The sequence below is a fragment of the Podarcis melisellensis genome (assembly GCF_964234715.1).
Source record: "Podarcis melisellensis genome assembly, chromosome: 1".
Lineage (NCBI taxonomy): Eukaryota > Metazoa > Chordata > Lepidosauria > Squamata > Lacertidae > Podarcis > Podarcis melisellensis.
Window position 1 is genome coordinate 8,349,806 of NC_138528.1, and position 19,160 is coordinate 8,368,965.

The 19,160-nt window shown below is 47.3% G+C and overlaps 1 protein-coding gene across 3 annotated transcripts in view; it reads left to right on the forward strand.

Moving 5' to 3' along the window:
* LRRC9 (leucine rich repeat containing 9) overlaps positions 1–18,939 on the forward strand; it is a 72,917-nt gene extending 53,978 nt beyond the window's left edge. For 2 of the 3 annotated variants that reach the window (XM_081909007.1, XM_081909009.1), the window contains 8 exons: positions 280–419; positions 3,037–3,173; positions 4,994–5,211; positions 6,452–6,520; positions 7,578–7,703; positions 14,809–14,992; positions 17,039–17,215; positions 18,736–18,939. In XM_081909007.1, coding sequence (XP_081765133.1) covers positions 280–419; positions 3,037–3,173; positions 4,994–5,211; positions 6,452–6,520; positions 7,578–7,703; positions 14,809–14,992; positions 17,039–17,193 — 1,029 coding nt within the window. In that variant the 3' untranslated portion in view covers positions 17,194–17,215; positions 18,736–18,939. Of the gene's footprint in view, positions 1–279; positions 420–3,036; positions 3,174–4,993; positions 5,212–6,451; positions 6,521–7,577; positions 7,704–14,808; positions 14,993–17,038; positions 17,222–18,735 lie in introns of all 3 variants that reach the window. The other variant, XM_081909008.1, reaches the window with a different exon arrangement.
* The last annotated feature ends 221 nt before the right edge of the window (positions 18,940–19,160 follow it).

Sequence of the window (19,160 nt, forward strand, 5' to 3'; positions counted from 1 at the left end):
TTCCCTTGGGGTTTCCCCAGCTGGTCCCTCTCACCATTCTTCTGCATCTAACCAGTCCACGACATCCCAGGACTAAGCAGGTCAGAACTGTGGATTTGTCTTTATACCCTGTTTGTGCTACTTGCCCCATCCTAGGTCATAGAATCATAGAAGATTATAGAGTTGGACGAGATGCCAGGGATCATCTGGTCCAACCCAATGCTGAGGGTCAATTATGGGTCCTTTTTACATGGCCAAACTGAATTCACCTGATATCCTCCGACTCCCTTTTTTATGCAGGTCCTCTGCCTCAACTACAATCACATCGAGTCGATTCTTCCCAGGCAGAAGGTTTCAAATCACTTAACCAACAGGCAGCTGCTGTACCAGAAAGTGACATCCAGCGGCTACGGACAGCAAGGATCTTCGAAAGGCAACAGGTATGTCGTAGATAAGTCCAGCAGGAGCTGCTGAAGATGGATGGGTGTTCTGATGCCGATCTAGAAGCACCGTTGCTTTGTGAAACCCAGATGGATGGTGCTTCCCCTGTTTGAAAAAGAAAAGGTTCTGACCTCCTTTTTACTCCTTTGCCTAGTCCTCAGACCTTAGTTGGCACAAAAGAGTCTTTGAGAAAGAGTATTCTTGCAGAGTATTGCTGCTTTTATTCTTAAAAAGTCTTCTTCTCCAACCACAACCGACAGCTTTTACACACATCAAATGCAACCAGCTTTCTACCATCCAGCCAACCCAACCCAACCCAACACTAACATTGACCACTCTATCTATACAGGTACAATTTGGTGAAAGGTTGCATGAGTCATTGTAGGCCGCTGACTCATGCTGACTTAGTTCTTTTAGCATTAAAGAAACAGCGGCCAATTTTTAGCTGTGACATCCCCTTCGGGAGGTTGGTCTCTGGAGGGAGAACCAGTTCTACACATTTGCAGTGGGGGCTGCCTGCTTCCCAAGTCATACACCCTGGGTCCCCCTAGTCAACAGTTCCATTTGGAGCCTTTTCTGGGACACATTCTGATGAGGGTGCAGAGGAGTGGAACTGGTGTGTGAACGACCCAGACTGGTAAACGAAGGCCTTGAGATACTGTGGACAAGTTCCTGGCAGAGGCATGAAGAGAAAACAAATGGAATCTCCCTTGCATCTCGGCCTTTTGGTCCAGACGCGTGAGCCCCTTATATCTGCTTAATCTATGAAAATCAGACTGCTTTGTCCAGCCTTCTCCTCGGTCAGTTTGGTCCAGGTGTACAGTGAGGCTTTTGTGCTTTTCTCAGAAACATCTGGCAAAAGATATGCATGGGTTTTGCAGGTCTGATGTCTCCGAAAGACCTTAATCAGGCTTATCAGTCGGGGTATTAAGTCCTTGAACCCTTTAGTTAATTAAAAACTGCTTAATTCCACTGTCTGATTCGCGGGGTATCAGTACGACCTTTCCTTCTTAAGGCAATTAAGTCCTCCCTTTCAGCCTGCTTTCAGTAATCATCTCAGGCCTCTTCTGTGTATGAGTATTCTCATAGCGATGGCCATCGGAAGTGTTTGCTCTTTGTGATTTAGAGCACAGACAGTCTGCCTGCGAGGCAGGATGAGGCAGCCGCTTTTGGTGGCACCTCTTAAGGGGCGTGATTTGGACTCCTTCCATGCAGACTGAAGGTGTAAATGGGTGAATAACCCATATTTCTTAAAGCTATGATAGTCCCTGCTACATCTTCAGTTCCCCAAAGGAACAAAAACCCTGGGTGAGTGCCTGGAACCTCATAGTCTCTTGCCACCACTTGGCAGAGAGCAGGGTTGGCACCCAACTTTTGTAACATCTAAAAATGCGATGTAGGAATATGACCGGTGAGTTTGCACACAAACGCACATTCTCCAGGTACGCCTGTCAAGGGGCCAGGAATGGCTGTAGCTTCCTGTTGATAATGCACCCAGGAACACTCCCCTGGGTGTGCTGCTGTGTAATAATAACAATAACAATAACAATAACAATAACAACAACAACAACAACAAAACAACAACAATAATAATAATAATAATAATAATAAATAATTTATTATTTATACTCCGCCCATATGGCTGGGTTTCCCCAGCCACTCTGGGTGGCTTCCAACAAAACACTAAAATACAATAGTCTATTAAACATTAAAAGCTTCCCTAAAGAGGGCTGCCTTCAGATGTCTTCTAAAAGTCTGGTAGTTGTTGTTCTCTTTGACATCTGGTGGGAGGGCGTTCCACAGGGCGTGCCACCACCGAGAAGGCCCTCTGCCTGGTTCCCTGTAACTTGGCTTCTCGCAGCGAGGGAACCACCAGAAGGCCCTCGGCGCTAGACCTCAGTTAACTTAACCTGGCATAGGTAACGGTAAAGTGACCCCTGACCATTAGGTCCAGTTGTGGCTGACTCTGGGGTTGCGGCGCTCATCTTGCTATATTGGCCAAGGGAGCCGACGTACAGCTTCCGGGTCCTGTGGCCAGCATGACTAAGCCGCTTCTGGCAAACCAGAGCAGCACACGGAAACGCCGTTTACCTTCCCGTCGGAGTGGTACCTATTTATCTACTTGCACTTTGATGTGCTTTCGAAGTGCTAGGTTGGCAGGATAACCTGGCATGCCAGACCCATAAAAAGGAAGTGCGCCGAAACCTCAGAAGTAACCTCCATTTGGCCGATCCCTGACTTTTCCTATGCAGAGCGGCAGAAGTATTGCATTCTGATGTCTTGCTCCACTTTACCCTGGCAGCAAAGGGCTGTTGCCAAGAGGTCGTCATGAAACTTTTACTAAATAGAAGCAAACAGCGGTTTCCAGCTGTTCCACTTTTCCTCCTGTCAGGCATTTTGCTGGGGGAAGAGTGGATTTCCATGTTAGTGCCCGAAGTCCATGGTGGGTGTTCCAGCACCGCTGTTTTAACAGCAGCAGGGTGTCCTCGCCCAGCCCTGCTTCAAAGCTGTAGCAAAACTCTGTACATTGGGGTGGGGGGAAACTGTACATAAATTTCTTTCTTGGCCGTTGGCAGCTGAGCTCTGTCCCCTGACATGGTCCCCTTGTTGTTTCAGGGACATGGGAGCCAATGAAAGCTTGCCTCCGATCATGGAGAGCTTAGAAGTTCTCCACCTGGGCTACAACGGGATTGCCAGTTTGGCCTCGCTGCAGATTAGCAGGCTAAAAAACCTGAAGTTTCTGTTCCTACAGGGTAAGTAACAACAGTAGTATAAACACATATATCACGTGTTCACACGATACCTTTTTGGGGGGGAGGGGAGATGGAAGAGAGGTCGGGGGGTGGGCTGGAACCCTGAGTTGGAGCACAGCAACATTTGGTTGCAGACTCAGCTTGTAGTATATATAATCCCCAACTAAATGTTACCCATTCGCTTCCCAGAAGCCACAGCAGAATTCTAAACAAGGCCAGAGGTAGACCAGTTGATCTGTGGGGTTTTGTGGGTGTGTGTTTATATATACAGGGCTTTTTTCCAGCCACAACTCACCAGAACTCAGTTCCAGCACCTCTCAGGTAGGCGCCATTGCCAATATAAGAGAACAAGGATTCGTAGCGAGTTCCGGCACCTCTTTTTCTAGAAAAATAGCACTGTGCATAGGTGTGTTTGTATTTTATAAGGTTTCATTAAGACTTTTCATAATACATTTGTCAGAGCCACCCGTCTGGTCCCAGCTCACAAGAGACCCAAATCCGATCCAGTTTATTTACAAAAAGTCTTTATTGAAGATCATTGCTCCATTTACATTCCATCTCTGTGACTCTACGTCTGTAACGTTAGACCGCTGAAGTACCCTCTGAATCCGTACCGCCTCTACACCAATTTAAGAGGCTTGTGCTGGACCACCTCTTCCTCTCCTTCCTTTTCCGCAGGGTCTTTCTGCCCCCCTGGGTTCCCCCTCGCCGGGACTCGCCCGAGGCTGAATCCTCTGACGCCTCTGCCCCCCTCCTTCTCGCTTTGGGGCCGGGCTCCTCCCCAGGGCTCTCCTCACTTCCGCGCGCCTCTACATTTGAACTTGGCGCGCGTACGTTGCTTCTGACCTTTCTCTCGACCGCTACACTGCTCCCGGTGCTGCTCTCCACCCCTTCCGGCTGAGCGTCCTGCTCCGATCTCCTTCCCCTGTCTCCTTCTTGCTCTGCTCCCTCTGACACACTAGTAACTCCACCCCCTTCACTCCGTTCCGGCTGAGAAGCCGGCTCCGGTGTCCAACTCCCACTGGGGCTTCTCCCTTCGCTCCCCTGCTCCTCACTGCTTCCCCCTTGGCCTCCCTTTGGTCTAACCAGGGGGGCCCCCTTTTGGGAGTCCTCTGACTCACTGGACAGACTCATGGACGACCTTTGGTCATCGTCATCCTCCTCCTCATCTCTCTGGGATTCTTCCCCCTCGCTCTCTGTCTCCTCCCCCATCTGCTCTTCTCTCCCTGAAACCCTGACAACATTACAATAAAAAACAAACTAAATAAAAATAAAAATACAAAGTCCTTTTTCGCAGGTAAATTTTAACTTAAGCAAGCCAATCTGGCTTGTCCAGATTGGGTTTGATCCTGGTAAATCCCCTTTGTTCCCTCTTCAAAAGAACAAGGACACAACAGTCTTCTTTAAAAGTATAACAAGAAGTTTACTTATATTCAGGTCACAGTAGATTCCCTGAAGGCAGGCTTTAGTTTGTAGTTACAGGAAAGAGAGTGGGTTCATCCCATGTAGGAATATGAGCACATGTGCTGATGGCTGAGAGACAGCAGACAGCAAAATACATCAAGAGAACAGCATCAGGAGTTGAAGAAGTCAACAGAGCAAGAGGAGGATGGCTGCATGACTGGCCCTTTTTACAGGGTCTCACAGGGTCACGGCCATCTACCTGGTCACACGCAGGGGGAGGATGCTCCAGACTAGGTGTGAGAGGAAGTCCTCCTGGCTGGAGTAACATCCCCCTGTGTGTCCGCTCTGGGCAAACAGGAAGTGTTGTACTTGACTGCTTTTGCTACACCCCACATCCTTTGCTCTTGCCACTGCAGGCAACGAGATCAGCCAGATCGAGGGGCTTGACGGCCTGCAGCTTCTACAGGAATTGGTGCTGGATCATAACCGACTCAAAGCAATCCACGAGAATTCGTTTGCCAAGCAGAGCTCCCTGGTGGCGCTTCACCTGGAGGAGAACCGCCTGAGAGAACTGAACAATTTGCATTGCTTGGTGAAGCTCCAGAAGCTTTTCCTTGGCCTCAATAGAATTCAGGTACAGTGGATCTGGTGGGAGAGAGCGGAGCAAGCCTTCCCCAACCTGGTGCCCTCCAGATGTGTAGGAGCTGCAGTCCAGAACAGCTGGGGGGCACCAACTTGGGGAAGGCTGGATGCAAAAGGTTCCAGTGCTGAATTCTGCACTCAGCTTGTCGAGAAAATCTATCCATTTTGGTTTCTCTCCATTTCTCATTTTTCCAAAGTGCAGTTCTTTAATTTCCGCATCAGTTTGCAAATTCTTGTTTTAAAAAAACCCTCTTGAAGCTTCATCAGCAAATTCCTCCTAATGATCACATATTTGTATCCAACTTTGGCCAGAACACACCTTTTTTGCAAATGAATTCTCCCTAATGCAATGCATGCTTCTATGTTATGTGAGCATTTGATTGCATACTTTACCTTGATATATGCATTTTATTTGGCACACTTGGCTGGAGAACTGCAAAAATCTGGAGAGGTGCAGATTTGAAAGGATGGTTGTGTTTCGATTGACTCACTGTTTTGGGAAGGGCGAATTAGGTAGGCTTGCCTTTCAATGGGGACTGGAATAAATTTCTGCCCCATCCCTAATTTCAATGGATCTTGTGCCGCTATCTCTTAGGATGATAATAATAATAATAATAACAACAACAACAACAACCTCAGTGTCTGGGGTGGAGACGCTCCTTTAGATATACTGGACCGAGGTCGTTTAGGGCTTTAAAGGTCAGCACCAACACTTTGAATTGTGCTTGGAAACGTACTGGGAGCCAGTGTAGGTCCTTCAAGACCGGTGTTATATGGTCTTGGTGGCCGCTCCCAGTCACCAGTCTGGCTGCCGCGTTCTGGATTAGTTGTAGTTTCCGGGTCACCTTCAAAGGTAGCCCCACGTAGAGCGCATCGCAGTAGTCCAAGCGGGAGATCAGTCAAGAAAGAATTGAGCCAACAAATGGTCAACTGGGAATTAGGGGTTGTGATTTGAATAGACTGGAATACGACTGGGAAATCTGCAGCCCTCCAGATTTTGGACCACTACTCCCATCATCCCTGGCCATTCCCCAGGCTGGCTAGGGCTGATGGCAGTTGTAGTCCTACAGTAGTTGGAGGGTCACAGGCCCCCCGTTCCTGCCCAAAGTGATCCCTGAAGGACTCCATAGCAAAGCTGTATGAAGATTCCTGCATAAGACTGTCAGTGCTTGCATTCCTCAGGAAAGCTTTCAATGGCTTTTGAATACAACTTTTTTTTAATCTTGGGACAGGAGTTGTCAGAACTTGAAAAGCTCGATTGTCTTCCATGCATTAAAGAGCTCTCGATATATGGAAATCCGGTGAGTAAAGCTGAGGTTTACCTTTGTCTCCTTAATTACGCACAATCTAGTTAGTAAGTGCTTCGCAGGATGCTGTGTTAAGACCGAAGTGCTCGCAAAGAGGCCTGACATGCTTTAGTTGTGATACCTGCATTGCAGCGGGTTGGACTAGATGACACCAACGCTACAATTCTGTGATTCTAGGATCTCATTCTGGAATATTCAGAACTCATTTTCATGATGTTAAGTACAGTGTGTTTTGTGTGTGTGTGTTTTGGTATCCCCAAACAGGTCATATACCATTTGACAGTAAATATATCCATGAGAAAGCCTGGAAATGTTTTGAGTGCAAGACAGTAGTCATTCAATTGTACATTTGCCTCTTCTAAAATGATGCCTTTTAGAAAGCACAATGGGAGGGACGAGATTGAAAGCAGATCCAGAGTTTGTCTTGGACATATGCGTGTGCATATGGCAAGTTTAGAAGCAAGATTTCCCTCCATGGGTGCTTACCGTTAAGTATGTTACATCTGTGTTGTGTTACATCTGCCTTCGCTGTGTTATGTTACATCTGTTAGCAATTCAGGAATGTTAGAAGGATGTTGGAATGAACTGATGTGGTATTAGCAGAAATGATACAAAAGATTAGGTAAAAATTGATTTTTTTAATTGTTGAAAGATCAGAATGTAATATTATACTATATTAGGATAAGCTATTAGGATAAAAACCAAGTTGGAAAGGATTTGCTGGGATACTTAAGTGAACTAGAATACAAAAAAGGGAGGTGTGAGGAGGTCAGGGAAATAAGTTAATGAAAGATAAGACATGGAAAGAGGGAAATGTTTTTAACTCTTTATTTTTCTGTATTTTGTATCCTTTTTTTCTTTTTTTTCTTTTCTTTTTCATTTTTGTAACTTTTTTGAAACTTTAATAAATATTTTTTTTAAAAAAATAAAATGTTACATCTGTTAGCTAACTGTAGGGCCTAAACCTGAACCTCTGGAAGGGATGTGAGCAAAATGCACTTGATTTAACACCTGGGTTTCACCGCTGTCTTCTTTCCTCTCCACATCCCAGGTGTCCCGCAAGATTTGCCACCGCCCGCTCCTCGTATTCCACTTACCTAACCTTCAGGTGCTGGATGGAGTAACAGTCACTCCAGAAGAGAGGGCAAGGGCTGAAGTCCATTTGCTAGAACAGCAAGTAAAGCACAATTATTATAATTAAGATCTGCTTAGGCCTCTTACCGTTTTGGGGAGGACTGAGGCAGGTGTGATTCTGTCAGCTCAGAAATTGCCTTTGGTGTCTTCTTTTCCTCTTTAAAAATCCAGCCTGTTTTTGAGTCGCATTCAGGGGCAGCCATGTTTGGGTGCTGGTATCCATGACAGTTCAGTAACGAGGGCTCTTTAGTTCCACACAGTGGCACAGCTACCTTGAGCTACTGTCAAGTCCCAAAGTGGCACACACCACCCATCCCCCGGGTCCAGTTACCTGCCTGGAACGAGAATCCTTGTGCACCCAAAAAACCAAAATAACACTTTCTGACGGGGCTTGCAAAGTCAGTTCATTCCTCTCTTTATTTCTTTTTTTAAAAAACCACCTTCCTGCAGCACCAAACGACATTGAACGTATGCTTGCAATTCACTTTTTATTCTGGGTGAACCATCCCCACTGCCACCCTCGATGTCAGGGGACAGTCAAATTAGTCCCCACCAACCTTGTTGTTGTTTAGTCGTGTCCAACTCTTTGTGACCCCATGGACCAGAGCACACCAGGCACTCCTGTCTTCCACTGCCTCCCACAGTTTGGTCAAACTCATGCTGGTAGCTTCGAGAACACTGTCCAACCATCTCTTCCTCTGTCGTCCCCTTCTCCTTGTGCCCTCCATCTTTCCCAGCATCAGGGTCTTTTCCAGTCTTCTCTTCTCATGAGGTGGCCAAAGTATTGGAGCCTCAGCTTCAGGATCTGTCCTTCCAGTGAGCCCTCAGGGCTGATTTCCTTCAGAATGGAGAGGTTGGATCTTCTTGCAGTCCGTGGGACTCTCAAGAGTCTCCTCCAGCACCATAATTCAAAAGCATCAGTTTTTGGGCAATCAGCCTTCTTTATGGTCCAGCTCTCACTTCCATGCATCGACCTTACTTGACATATAGATGGGTACAGCCAAGAAGTGACTTCTGGCAGAGATTTTGGGAGGATGGATTGAAAGTGGCTGGGCAAAGGACGGGGTTCAGAAGAAGGAGGATGGCAGAGGAGGGATGAAGGAGAATGGCGGACTGGTTTATGTGATCGATCGAGTGAGGCTTTGAGAGGTAAGACTGAACGATTTGTGGTACAAGCTTCTCCTTGCCGCTTTTTGGTGTAAGGTCAAATCCTCACACTTGCCTGCGGGAGGTTTGTACGCTTGTGCAACATACACAAGACCACACCAGATTTTTAAGCTGTTGTGATTCCAATATGTGCGTCAGGAAGTGCATGCAAGTATAATTACACTGTCAGTCCCTGAGTACGCTGCAACGTGCTTCCAGAGCTTCTATGGGTGTGCATGTGTGTGTACACAAGACGTTGTATATATGCAAGCAGTTAATTTCAGACCAGTGATGCTCTGAGCTACAACCCCCATCATGTTACCCCCATGCATTGACCATGCTGGCTGGGGGTTGGTAGGAGTTGGAGCCCATTGACACCTGCAAGACCACAGGCTCCCATCCTTATTTTAGACTCTGAGCTTAATGGTCTTACACCCCTCTTCCTTCATTGCGCAGGATTGGACTAGATAAGCTTTGGGGTCCTTTCCAACTCCACAATTCTGTGATTCTAGCATTCCTTTGTAGGAGGAGTACCATTCTGCAATACATGTTTGTGCATACGTAATTTGTGGGTTAAACCACAGAGCCTAGGACTTGTCGATCAGAAGGTCGGCGGTTCGAATCCCTGCCACAGGGTGAGCTCCCGTTCCTCGGTCCCTGCTCCTGCCAACCTAGCAGTTCGAAAACACGTCAAAGTGCAAGTAGATAAATAGGTACCGCTCCAACGAGAAGGTAAACGGCATTTCCGTGCGCTGCTCTGGTTCGCCAGAAGTGGCTTAGTCATGCCGGCCACATGACCCAGAAGTTGTACGCCGGCTCCCTCGGCCAGTAATGCGAGATGAGCGCCGCAACCCCAGAATCATAGAATCATAGAATCATAGAGTTGGAAGAGACCACAAGGGCCATCGAGTCCAACCCCCTGCCAAGCAGGAAACACCATCAGAGCACTCCTGACATATGGTTGTCAAGCCTCTGCTTAAATACCTCCAAAGAAGGAGACTCCACCACACTCCTTGGCAGCAAATTCCACTGTCCAACAGCTCTTACTGTCAGGAAGTTCTTCCTAATGTTTAGGTGGAATCTTCTTTCTTGTAGTTTGGATCCATTGCCCCAGAGTCGGCCAGGACTGAACCTAATGGTCAGGGGTACCTTTACCTTTACATTTAATTTGACTACAACACTATTGGTATCCTTTTAAAATTTAGGGGTGTAATTTAGGAGTTTCCACCCGCAGTCTCTTGCCCAGCTTTCGTCAACCTGGTGCTCTCAATGTTTTTAACCACGACTCCCAAATCTGGCTGCAGCTGATGGGAGTTGTAGTCCAGAACATCTGGAGAGCAGCCGGTTGGTGAAGGCTGCTCTAGTCTGCGTGAAAACTCGCTCAGTTTATGATGCCCCAAGCCCCAGTCCGAAAAACACATTAGGCGACATCTTTGCCATGTTTACAGTATCAGAAGCGACGCCTGCCTCTTTGTAGAGCCAAGAGCTCAGCGGGTTTCCTTGCAAAAATGAACACTGGTGTGTGTGTGTGTGTTTTGCTGCTTGAAGATGTGGTGCTTTGTATACAAGGCTTCTAAGTGCTGTGAAGCGGATTGCAGCACGTTGTAAATGCCTTTATTTCCAAACTGACCTATGCTTTTCATACGTTGGACATCACTTAAAAATAAAAAACATGGCCGTATTAGTGCAGCTGCCGAAAGAGTGCTAAGGCCTCGCCTCTCTTAGGAGAGAGAGATTTCTGGGTTTTTCAGAAAGCTTCAGTGAAGATGCTCTGCCTCGTTAGCTAGAACAGAACTGAGGCATTATCTCATTAGGCCACCGAAGTGGAACAACAAACGATTTCTCGGTTTCCTTCGTGACATCAAAGCTGCTCTTTCCTAAGTGCTTGTTAGAAAGTTGAGAAGCAAGATCTTCTGTTGTTTCTCTTTGAAAAGTATGTTTTTGGTGTTAAATGTCACAGGGAATTTCGCACGGGAGAAAGCATCTTAATTAGCGCCTTGTTTTCTCCCAAGGTGCTCCGGAAACATTTTGGGAATGGAAGCGGAAAACCAAAACATTAGCCCCCATCCCAACCCCTTCATGAGGGTAAAAATGCTATAATGATGAGCCAAATAATGTATAGATTGTTCCTAATAATAATTTATTATTTATACCCCGCCCATCCAATGGTATGGCAGGCCTTGATTGCCATCTTTCCCTGACGAATGCATTTCCTAGGCCTGCCTGACTCCTTTATAAGTTGGAGACACCCCTAGTTTATGGCATCCCTTGGAGAAGCAAAGATGGGCTGGTAAAACGGGCAGGACATGGTGACGTCACGCAGAAGAATATCGGTCTTTTGCTCCACCTCCTGCAAGCTTTGCTTGCCTGCAGGATACTGCCAAGTGCATATCCAATTCAAGCTTTGGGTTGAAGTCCTAGCAGGTATAGTGGTACCTTGGTTCTCGAACTCAATCCGTTCCGGAAGTCCAGAACAAAGTCCATTCAAAATCCAACAGCTTCTGATTGGCCCCAGAAACAATGCTGACAGCTGAAACAGACGTTTGGCTTCTGAAAAACGTTCGCAAACCGAAGCACTTACTTCCGGGTTTGCGGCGTCCGGGAGCTGATTTGTTCGACAACTAAGCCGTTAGCAAACCAAGGTGTGACTGAATCCCAGTCCCATCAACTGCTCCTGGAACCAAGGTTCTGTAGATGTGGGGTCATCCCCCCCACTCCTGATTCTGTGGCGCCTTCAGCCCTACCTCTATGAGTCATGTGCAGGCCGTGCTTCTGTGTGGAATAATAATAAAAATAATAAAATAATAAAAATAATAAATAATTTATTATTTATACCCTGCCCATCTGGCTGGGCTTCCCCAGCCACTCTGGGCGGCTTCCAAAAATATATATTAAAATACTGTAATACATCAAACATTAAAAGCTTCCCTAAACAGGGCTGCCTTCAGATGTCTTCTAAAAGTCTGGTAGTTGTTGTTCTCTTTGACATCTGGTGGGAGGGCGTTCCACAGGGCAGGCGCCACCACCGAGAAGGCCCTCTGCCTGGTTCCCTGTAACTTAGCTTCTCGCAGTGAGGGAACGCCAGAAGGCCCTCAGAGCTGGACCTCAGTGTCCAGGCTGGCTGAATGATGGGGGTGGAGATGCTCCTTCAGATATACTGGACAGAGGCCGATTAGGAATATTAAGAAGCACATAAAAACGGTATCGGCAAGAGTGGAAACGAATTTTAAACCCTGCAGCCGAAGGCGGAGAAGGAAGCACTGGTGTTAAACACAACCGACGTAAACTGACGACAATTTCAGAAAAGGGTGCTTCTGTAGTTTCTTGGGCTCAGGCCCAGAAACAAGATGTAGGTGCCCAGTCATGCTTGGCTCAGTGGAAAGGGGGAGCATGAAAAAAAATTGTGGCTACCGTTGCTCCCCTTGGCAGGGAAACAGCTGCGGAGGACTGGGGAGGCATCACCCAGCTGCATGCAAGAGGGCCCCTCCTGCTCAGAAGGATCCCATTCATCTCTTTGCTTTGCCACTTGCAGAGGCTGCACCCAGAAAATATTAGTGGAGGACGTTTAGAAATGGGCCAATCTACTTCCTCCTTGGGGGGAAATATAGCTCAGCTCATTTGCAAACCAATTTCATGCGATCCTGGGGGGAGCTCACCTGGGGGAGGGGGATGCACCAGTTTCAAATCTCCTGCCCGTTTTTTAGGGTTCGTATTTCAACCAGGTTTAACTACCGTATTTTTTGCTCTATAAGACTCACTTTTTCCCTCCTAAAAAGTATGGGGAAATGTGTGTGCGTCTTATGGAGCGAATGCAGGCTGCGCAGCTATCCCAGAAGCCAGAAGAGCAAGAGGGATTGCTGCTTTCGCTGCGCAGCGATCCCTCTTGCTTTTCTGGCTTCTGAGATTCAGAATATTTTTTTTCTTGTTTTCCTCCTCCTGAAACTAGGTGCGTCTTGTGGTCTGGTGCGTCTTATAGAGCGAAAAATACGGTATTTTAAAATTCATTGGTCTTTTGGTCACAGTCTAAAGGTGGGATTCACTTTAAGAGGCCCATCAGCAAAAGCCCAGCATAAGAACTTCCATTTGCACAATGGGGCCTCGTCCGCCTTCCTCCCCCACCAAAGAAAAAAAACCCCAATCATTTAGTTTGTACAAACCCGACACACACAAACACACTCACACACGACATACGCGATGTCTCTGTTATAAATTCGTAGAAAATCAATCATACATCGGATCTACCCCATTCCACTTTTATTTTGCTCCATGAAGAAAAGACTATCAAAGGGGGAAGGTTTGATACAGGGCAGCCATAATCCCTTGAGCATACCAAGACGTACTCAGGAGCCCTACCCAGTTGGCATGCCAACCGTGATGGTCCCAGACAGAAGCCCATCAAGGTCACAAAGAACTTGCATATGGGAGTGGATTCAGCACGGACTGAGACAAAGGACAATGATCAGCTCTTCCCTCTGGGGGCAGGATACTGCAAACTCCCCTTTGTCCTCTGGAAAGTACTCATGGGGAGGAGGAAAGGTGGAACCGGCCAGGTGACAAGACACTCAGGTTACCACCACAACTCCTCCCTCAACCCCTCCTTTTTGTGATGTGTCAATGATGTAGTCATGATGTAGTTGTGATGTAGTTCTAGGGGTGTAGCTTGGGGGATTAGTAGCTAATAAAAGTTGGGGTCTCCTTTTGTTCAGGGCTTCCATCCTGTTTCACCTGGTGGCAGATGGGAGTCCTGTCACGACAGTCTTCAGTAAAGACCAAGCCTACTGGCTGCTGTTTTGCTCTGGTATTCCTGGCTGGTGTCCTTGTTTTTCGTCCAAGGGAGCCCTCAGATTACTCCGTTAACACTGGGGGAGTCTGCAAAACAGCACACAGTGCGGGAAGAGGGGGAATTGCTCCGTCTGGCGAGCCAAAATGCTTGCGCAAGTGGGATGTCCGTCGTAGTGTGACATTTAATTCCACCCTGTGATCTTTCACAAAAAGGCAGAGCATGGCAGAAACTTGGGGAGTGGCAATGCAACCTTGTTTTACTCAAGAGTAGACCCACTAACATTAATGAGCATGACTAAGTTAGGGTTCAGCTCGTGCTAAAGCAAAGCCAACATAATCCACTGAACTTTGCAGGAAAATCCAACAGGGAAAGTCAGAAACATGCTGGGAAGTGCATTTTTTTAAAAAAAATTACAGAGGCCATTGAGGCAAACACGTAGCCCTTGACCCTTGGCGGTGGAATCTTGTGAGAGAGGAGAGGAGCAAAGCCTGATGGGGATTGTAGTTTTGCAGGCTGTACTGTATTGAATCGTGAAAGGGAGGGAAATGGAGTCAAGGCAGATCTCTTTGGACTGAGAGCTTGGGGGAAATGGGTGAGTGCGCTAACCAGTAGAAATAAAATTGTCACAGCCTCAGACTGGACACTGGGAGGAAACCTCCGAATTGTAAGGCAGTCTTGCACATAGTAGAATATTTTTCTAAGGCAAATGGAAATGTGTCCTGCTTTGAAATAAGAGCAGGACTGAGGAACCCTTTTTAGCCCAGGGGAGGATGATGATGATGATGATGATGATGATGATAATAATAATAATAATAATTTATACCCTGCCCATCTGGCTGGGCTTCTGCAGCCACTCTGGGCGGCTTCCAACAAAATATTAAAATACAGTAATTCATCAAACATTAAAAGCTTCCCTAAACAGAGCTGCCCTCAGATGTCTTCTCTTTGACATCTGCTGGGAGGGCGTTCCACGGGGCGGGTGCCACTACCAAAAAGGCCCTCTGCCTGGTTGCCTGTAACTTGGCTTCTCGCAGCGAGGGAACCACCAAAAGGCCCTCAGCGCTGGACCCCAGTGTCCGGGTAGAACGATTAACTTTTGGGGGGCCCCACATGACCATAGTAGTTGGGGGAAGTAACTTTCCCTGTTCCCTGTTTCTTTGCGGCATTTCCAAGCCTGAGAGACGAGACTTACCAATGCCCCTGATGTCTCACCATGTAGGTCTTTCCTCTTGCCAACTCTCCAATAGACTGTGGATTCCCCGTGCTGCAGACTACTTTCCCCAAGCCTTGTCCCCTGAAGATAGCCAACGTGAACCTGAACGCGGGTATCAACTATTTATATGGGGGCGACTTCATCGTCCCTCATTCTGTGGATGAGCTGGTTGGGAGCGAGTCCGTCAAAGGTGAGCGTAAATGGGCCATGATGTTCTTTGTTTTTCTCTGGGTTGAGTCTCAGGTCTTCCACTTGGTTGGTTGAAGATGGCGCAACAGGGTCCCCTAAAAGTTCTCTGGTCCAATACATAAGCACCCCCAGAAATGTCAAGGAGAGTCTAGATGAACTTAAGAACATGAAAAGAGCATTGCTGGATCAGGCCCATGGACCATCCAGCATCCTGTTTTCACACTAGATAACCAGGATCCTTCAAGCAGGATTAGAGCACAAGAAAAATTCTCCCTGCGGTTTGGCATTCAGAAGCATTGCTGCCTCCCACTGTGAAGGCAGAGCAAAGCCATCAGGGCCAGCGATAGCCCTCTCCTCCATGAATTTGTAGGGACATGGGTGGCGCTGTGGTCTAAACCACTGAGCCTCTTGGGCTTGCTGATTGGAAGTCGGCGGTTCGAATCCCCACAACGGGGTGAGCTCCCGTTGCTCTGTCCCAGCTCCTGCCAACCTAGCAGTTTGAAAGCATGTCAGCGCAAGTAGATAAATAGGTACCACTCCAGTGGGAAGGTAAACGGTGTTTCTGTGTGCTCTGGTTTCCATCACGGTGTTCTGTTGCACCTGTAGCGGTTTAGTCCTGCTGGCCACATGACGCAGAAAGCTGTCTGTGGACAAACACTGGCTCCCTCGGCCTGAAAGCGAGATGAGCGCCGCAACCCCATAGCCACCTTTGACTGGACTTAACCGTCCAGGGGTCATTTACATTTACCTTACCATAAATTTGTCTAATCCCCTTTTAAAGCCATCCCAGTTGGGGGCCATCCCAGCCTCCTGTGGGAGGGAGTTCTGCAGTTTTAACGATGCGTTGCAATGTCGAGGTCAAGTTGAGGTCCAGCGCCAGGGACCTGTCCCGAGCCAAACATCATCTAAAGGCAGAATCACCCAAAGAAGCAGCCTGGTTCAGTTAGCTGCCTGCAGCCATGTTTTCCCTTTCATAAACTTGACTCCTTTCGCTTTGTGTAAAACAGGGGTCGGCAAGGCTTACGAGGCATAGGCTGGATCACTCCTGCAGAGATCCTCCATGGGCCGGGCCGGTGCAGCGCGATGCTGGAAATCGCGTCTGCGCATGTCCGCGGCACCAGAAATCCCTTCTGTGCATGCCCAGACACCAACAGAAGTGGTTTCTGGCACTGCGGACATGTGCAGATGCAATTTCTGGCATCTGGGCATGCACAGAAGTGATTTCCAGCACCGTGGACATGTGCAGATGCAATTTCTGGCATCTGGCCATGCGCAGAAGTGATTTCCAGCACCACAGACATGTGCAGATGTGATTTCTGGCATCTGGGCATGCGCAGAAGTGATTTCCAGCGCTGCGGACATGTGCAGATGCAATTTCTGGCGTCTGGGCATGCGCAGAAGTTATTTCTAGCACTGCGGACATGCGCAGATGCAATTTCTGGCGTCTGGGCATGCACAGAAGTGATTTCCAGCGCCGTGGACATGCGCAGATGCTATTTCTGGCATCTGGGCATGCACAGAAGTGATTTCCAGCGCTGCGGACATGTGCAGATGCAATTTCTGACATCTGGGCATGCACAGAAGTGATTTCCAGCACCGCGGACATGTGCAGATGCGATTTCTGGCATCTGGGCATGCGCAGAAGTGATTTCCAGCGCTGCGGACATGTGCAGATGCAATTTCTGACATCTGGGCATGCACAGAAGTGATTTCCAGCACCGCGGACATGTGCAGATGCGATTTCTGGCATCTGGGCATGCGCAGATGCGATTTCTGGCACCGCAGACATGCACAGATGCGATTTCCAGCGTCTGGGCATGCGCAGAAGCGATTTCTGGAGCTGTGGAAGCGAGTCCCTGCACCCTGCCGTGCCACACCGGTTTAGCACAGCGCGCATGGACTCGCCAAGCTGGCGGCTTGGTTCAGGGGCAGCTCATGAGCCAGTTAAACAACCCTCATGGGCTGCTTCCAGCCCATGGGCTTTAGGTTGCTGACCTCTGGTGTAAAACAATGGCGACCCTAAATTTGAAAATTGCCAATTTTACAGTTCCGCTTTCAGGTAAGAAATCCAAGAACGCCACACAGGGCGTGTGTAACCCTCGGAGCATCCATGCGGAGGTCGCCATCAGGCAAGTCAGAGCTGCCTCGGCCAACCTTCCAGCCCACGGGGCACCACAGAGCGGCCCCTCTCGAACCACGTAAACCTGCCACACCAGCTAGTAGAGTGCAGGTATGCGACTGAGCACACTGTCTTTCTCTTTCTCTTGGTGTAAGCTACGTTTTGCAGACTCCCTTATGTCACTCCTCTGGCTGAAAATAAAGAACCAAACACAGAATACACATAGCAGCAGGGGAAGAAGACTTCTAAAGAGCCAACGATAGCTCTCCATTTTTTGCCTGGGTTTTAGTAGTTTTATCCCGCCTGTCCTCCTAAGTTAAGGTTGCCTAACGTGTGGCCAGGGGTGCCAACTTGAATAAAATATGGGGGACGGCAGGTATCCCACAGTCCACATAATCACAGGACCACAATCACATGCACACCATCTGAATGGCAATGCCCATCAACTTTGAGGGGGGCCAGCTCCCTCAAATATTTTATGGGGTGGGGGGCTAAATGGACCTCACTCCCATCAACCCCAGTCGGCCTGGCCAATGGTCGGGGTGATAGGGGCTGCAGTGAAGCCATACTCTAAGGGCTTAGTGTCATATGTGTGGTTCTTTTCCTCCTCTTTTAGGCTCACAACAACCCTGTGAGGTTTACCAACTAGCCAAAGGTTGCCCCAATGAATTCCATGGCTAAGTGCCGATTTGAAACTGGATCGGCCTGGCACTCTAACCACCAAATTGATCCCGCACTGTGTCAATTCCATATTTTTGCACTCGGATCATTGATACAAGATGCTAAAAGTGGCTCTGGGTTCCACCTTTTCCCCTCCATGCATGGTGTATTAGAAAACAGTTCTTGTCTGAAATGGGATAGGAATGAAGTTAATTCTTAGATAATTCGGCCCTTGGCATCGTTGATTTTTGTTGTTGTTGTTAAGCTGTGTTGCTCAGATGGGAGAATAAAAATTGAATGGGTAGATGGCAAGAATGATCTTGTAGGCAATAAGTTCTGGAAACTTGGAACATAGTCTGTGATTCGTGATGGGGAAGAAATGTAGTTTTGTTTGAGTTTTAATGGTAAATTATCTAATTTATCTCAAATCAATATGTGAACTCAATCAGCTATCCCTTGAAATTTGCATTTCTTCAGATTTTGCGATGGGAGTTCTCCAAGCAACCAGTGTGTAAAAAATATATGAGGGGTAATTGCTCTGTATATTATATGTGCAGATTAGACAAAACTGCATACCAAAATGTGATTATTAGAAGTTTGCACTAAAATGCTGGTGAATTTTCATGAGGATTTCATTTTAAATCACTGATTGTTATGGAAATGTGAAAAACAGAGTTTAAGGTTAGGAAAATGAGAAACACAAGGAATCCAAAAAAAGACAGATTTGCCTATTTTTATTGGAGGGTACATAATATAACCATCTTCCATAAGCTAAAGAGGTTTAGGTGGGTCTGGTCAGAGCCTTGTACACACTGCCTTCAGTTACACAAGATGTACCAAATAGTATGTACCAAATAAATAAATCAAATCAACTGTTCATCACCTGTGTCACAGAAACTCCTGTAGCATCCCTGTTTTGAATTAACATAACCCTTCTCATTTTACTTCTTTTCTTTTCCTTTCAGAAACGGCGCAGTTGCCCTTTCGGATCGAACAAATTGTAAATAGCTGCAAGAAGAACGAACGCTAGTTTTGACACTGATTTACATTTGTATCCAGATGTTTGCTTTCCCAATTTGAGTTACACCCCAGGAGAATTTGTTCCATAATTTCACATTTTATATCTTCGATCAGAGACTGAAATGAATGAACTGATTTAAGTTTCTTAAGGTTGATGAAGCATGCCTGATTTTTTTTTTCCAGATCCAGGACTGAGTAGGATACTCTAGACCAAATGGGAGACTCTTAGGCTCCAGTTAACATGTGACTATTGGTAGTGCAATCAGTTCTGTCCATAAAAAACCACCAACAACCAGAATGCAAAGCAGCCTTCGGGGAGGCCATTAACAGCTGGAAGAATGGCAGGGAGAGGGGCTGCTTAACCCTCTCC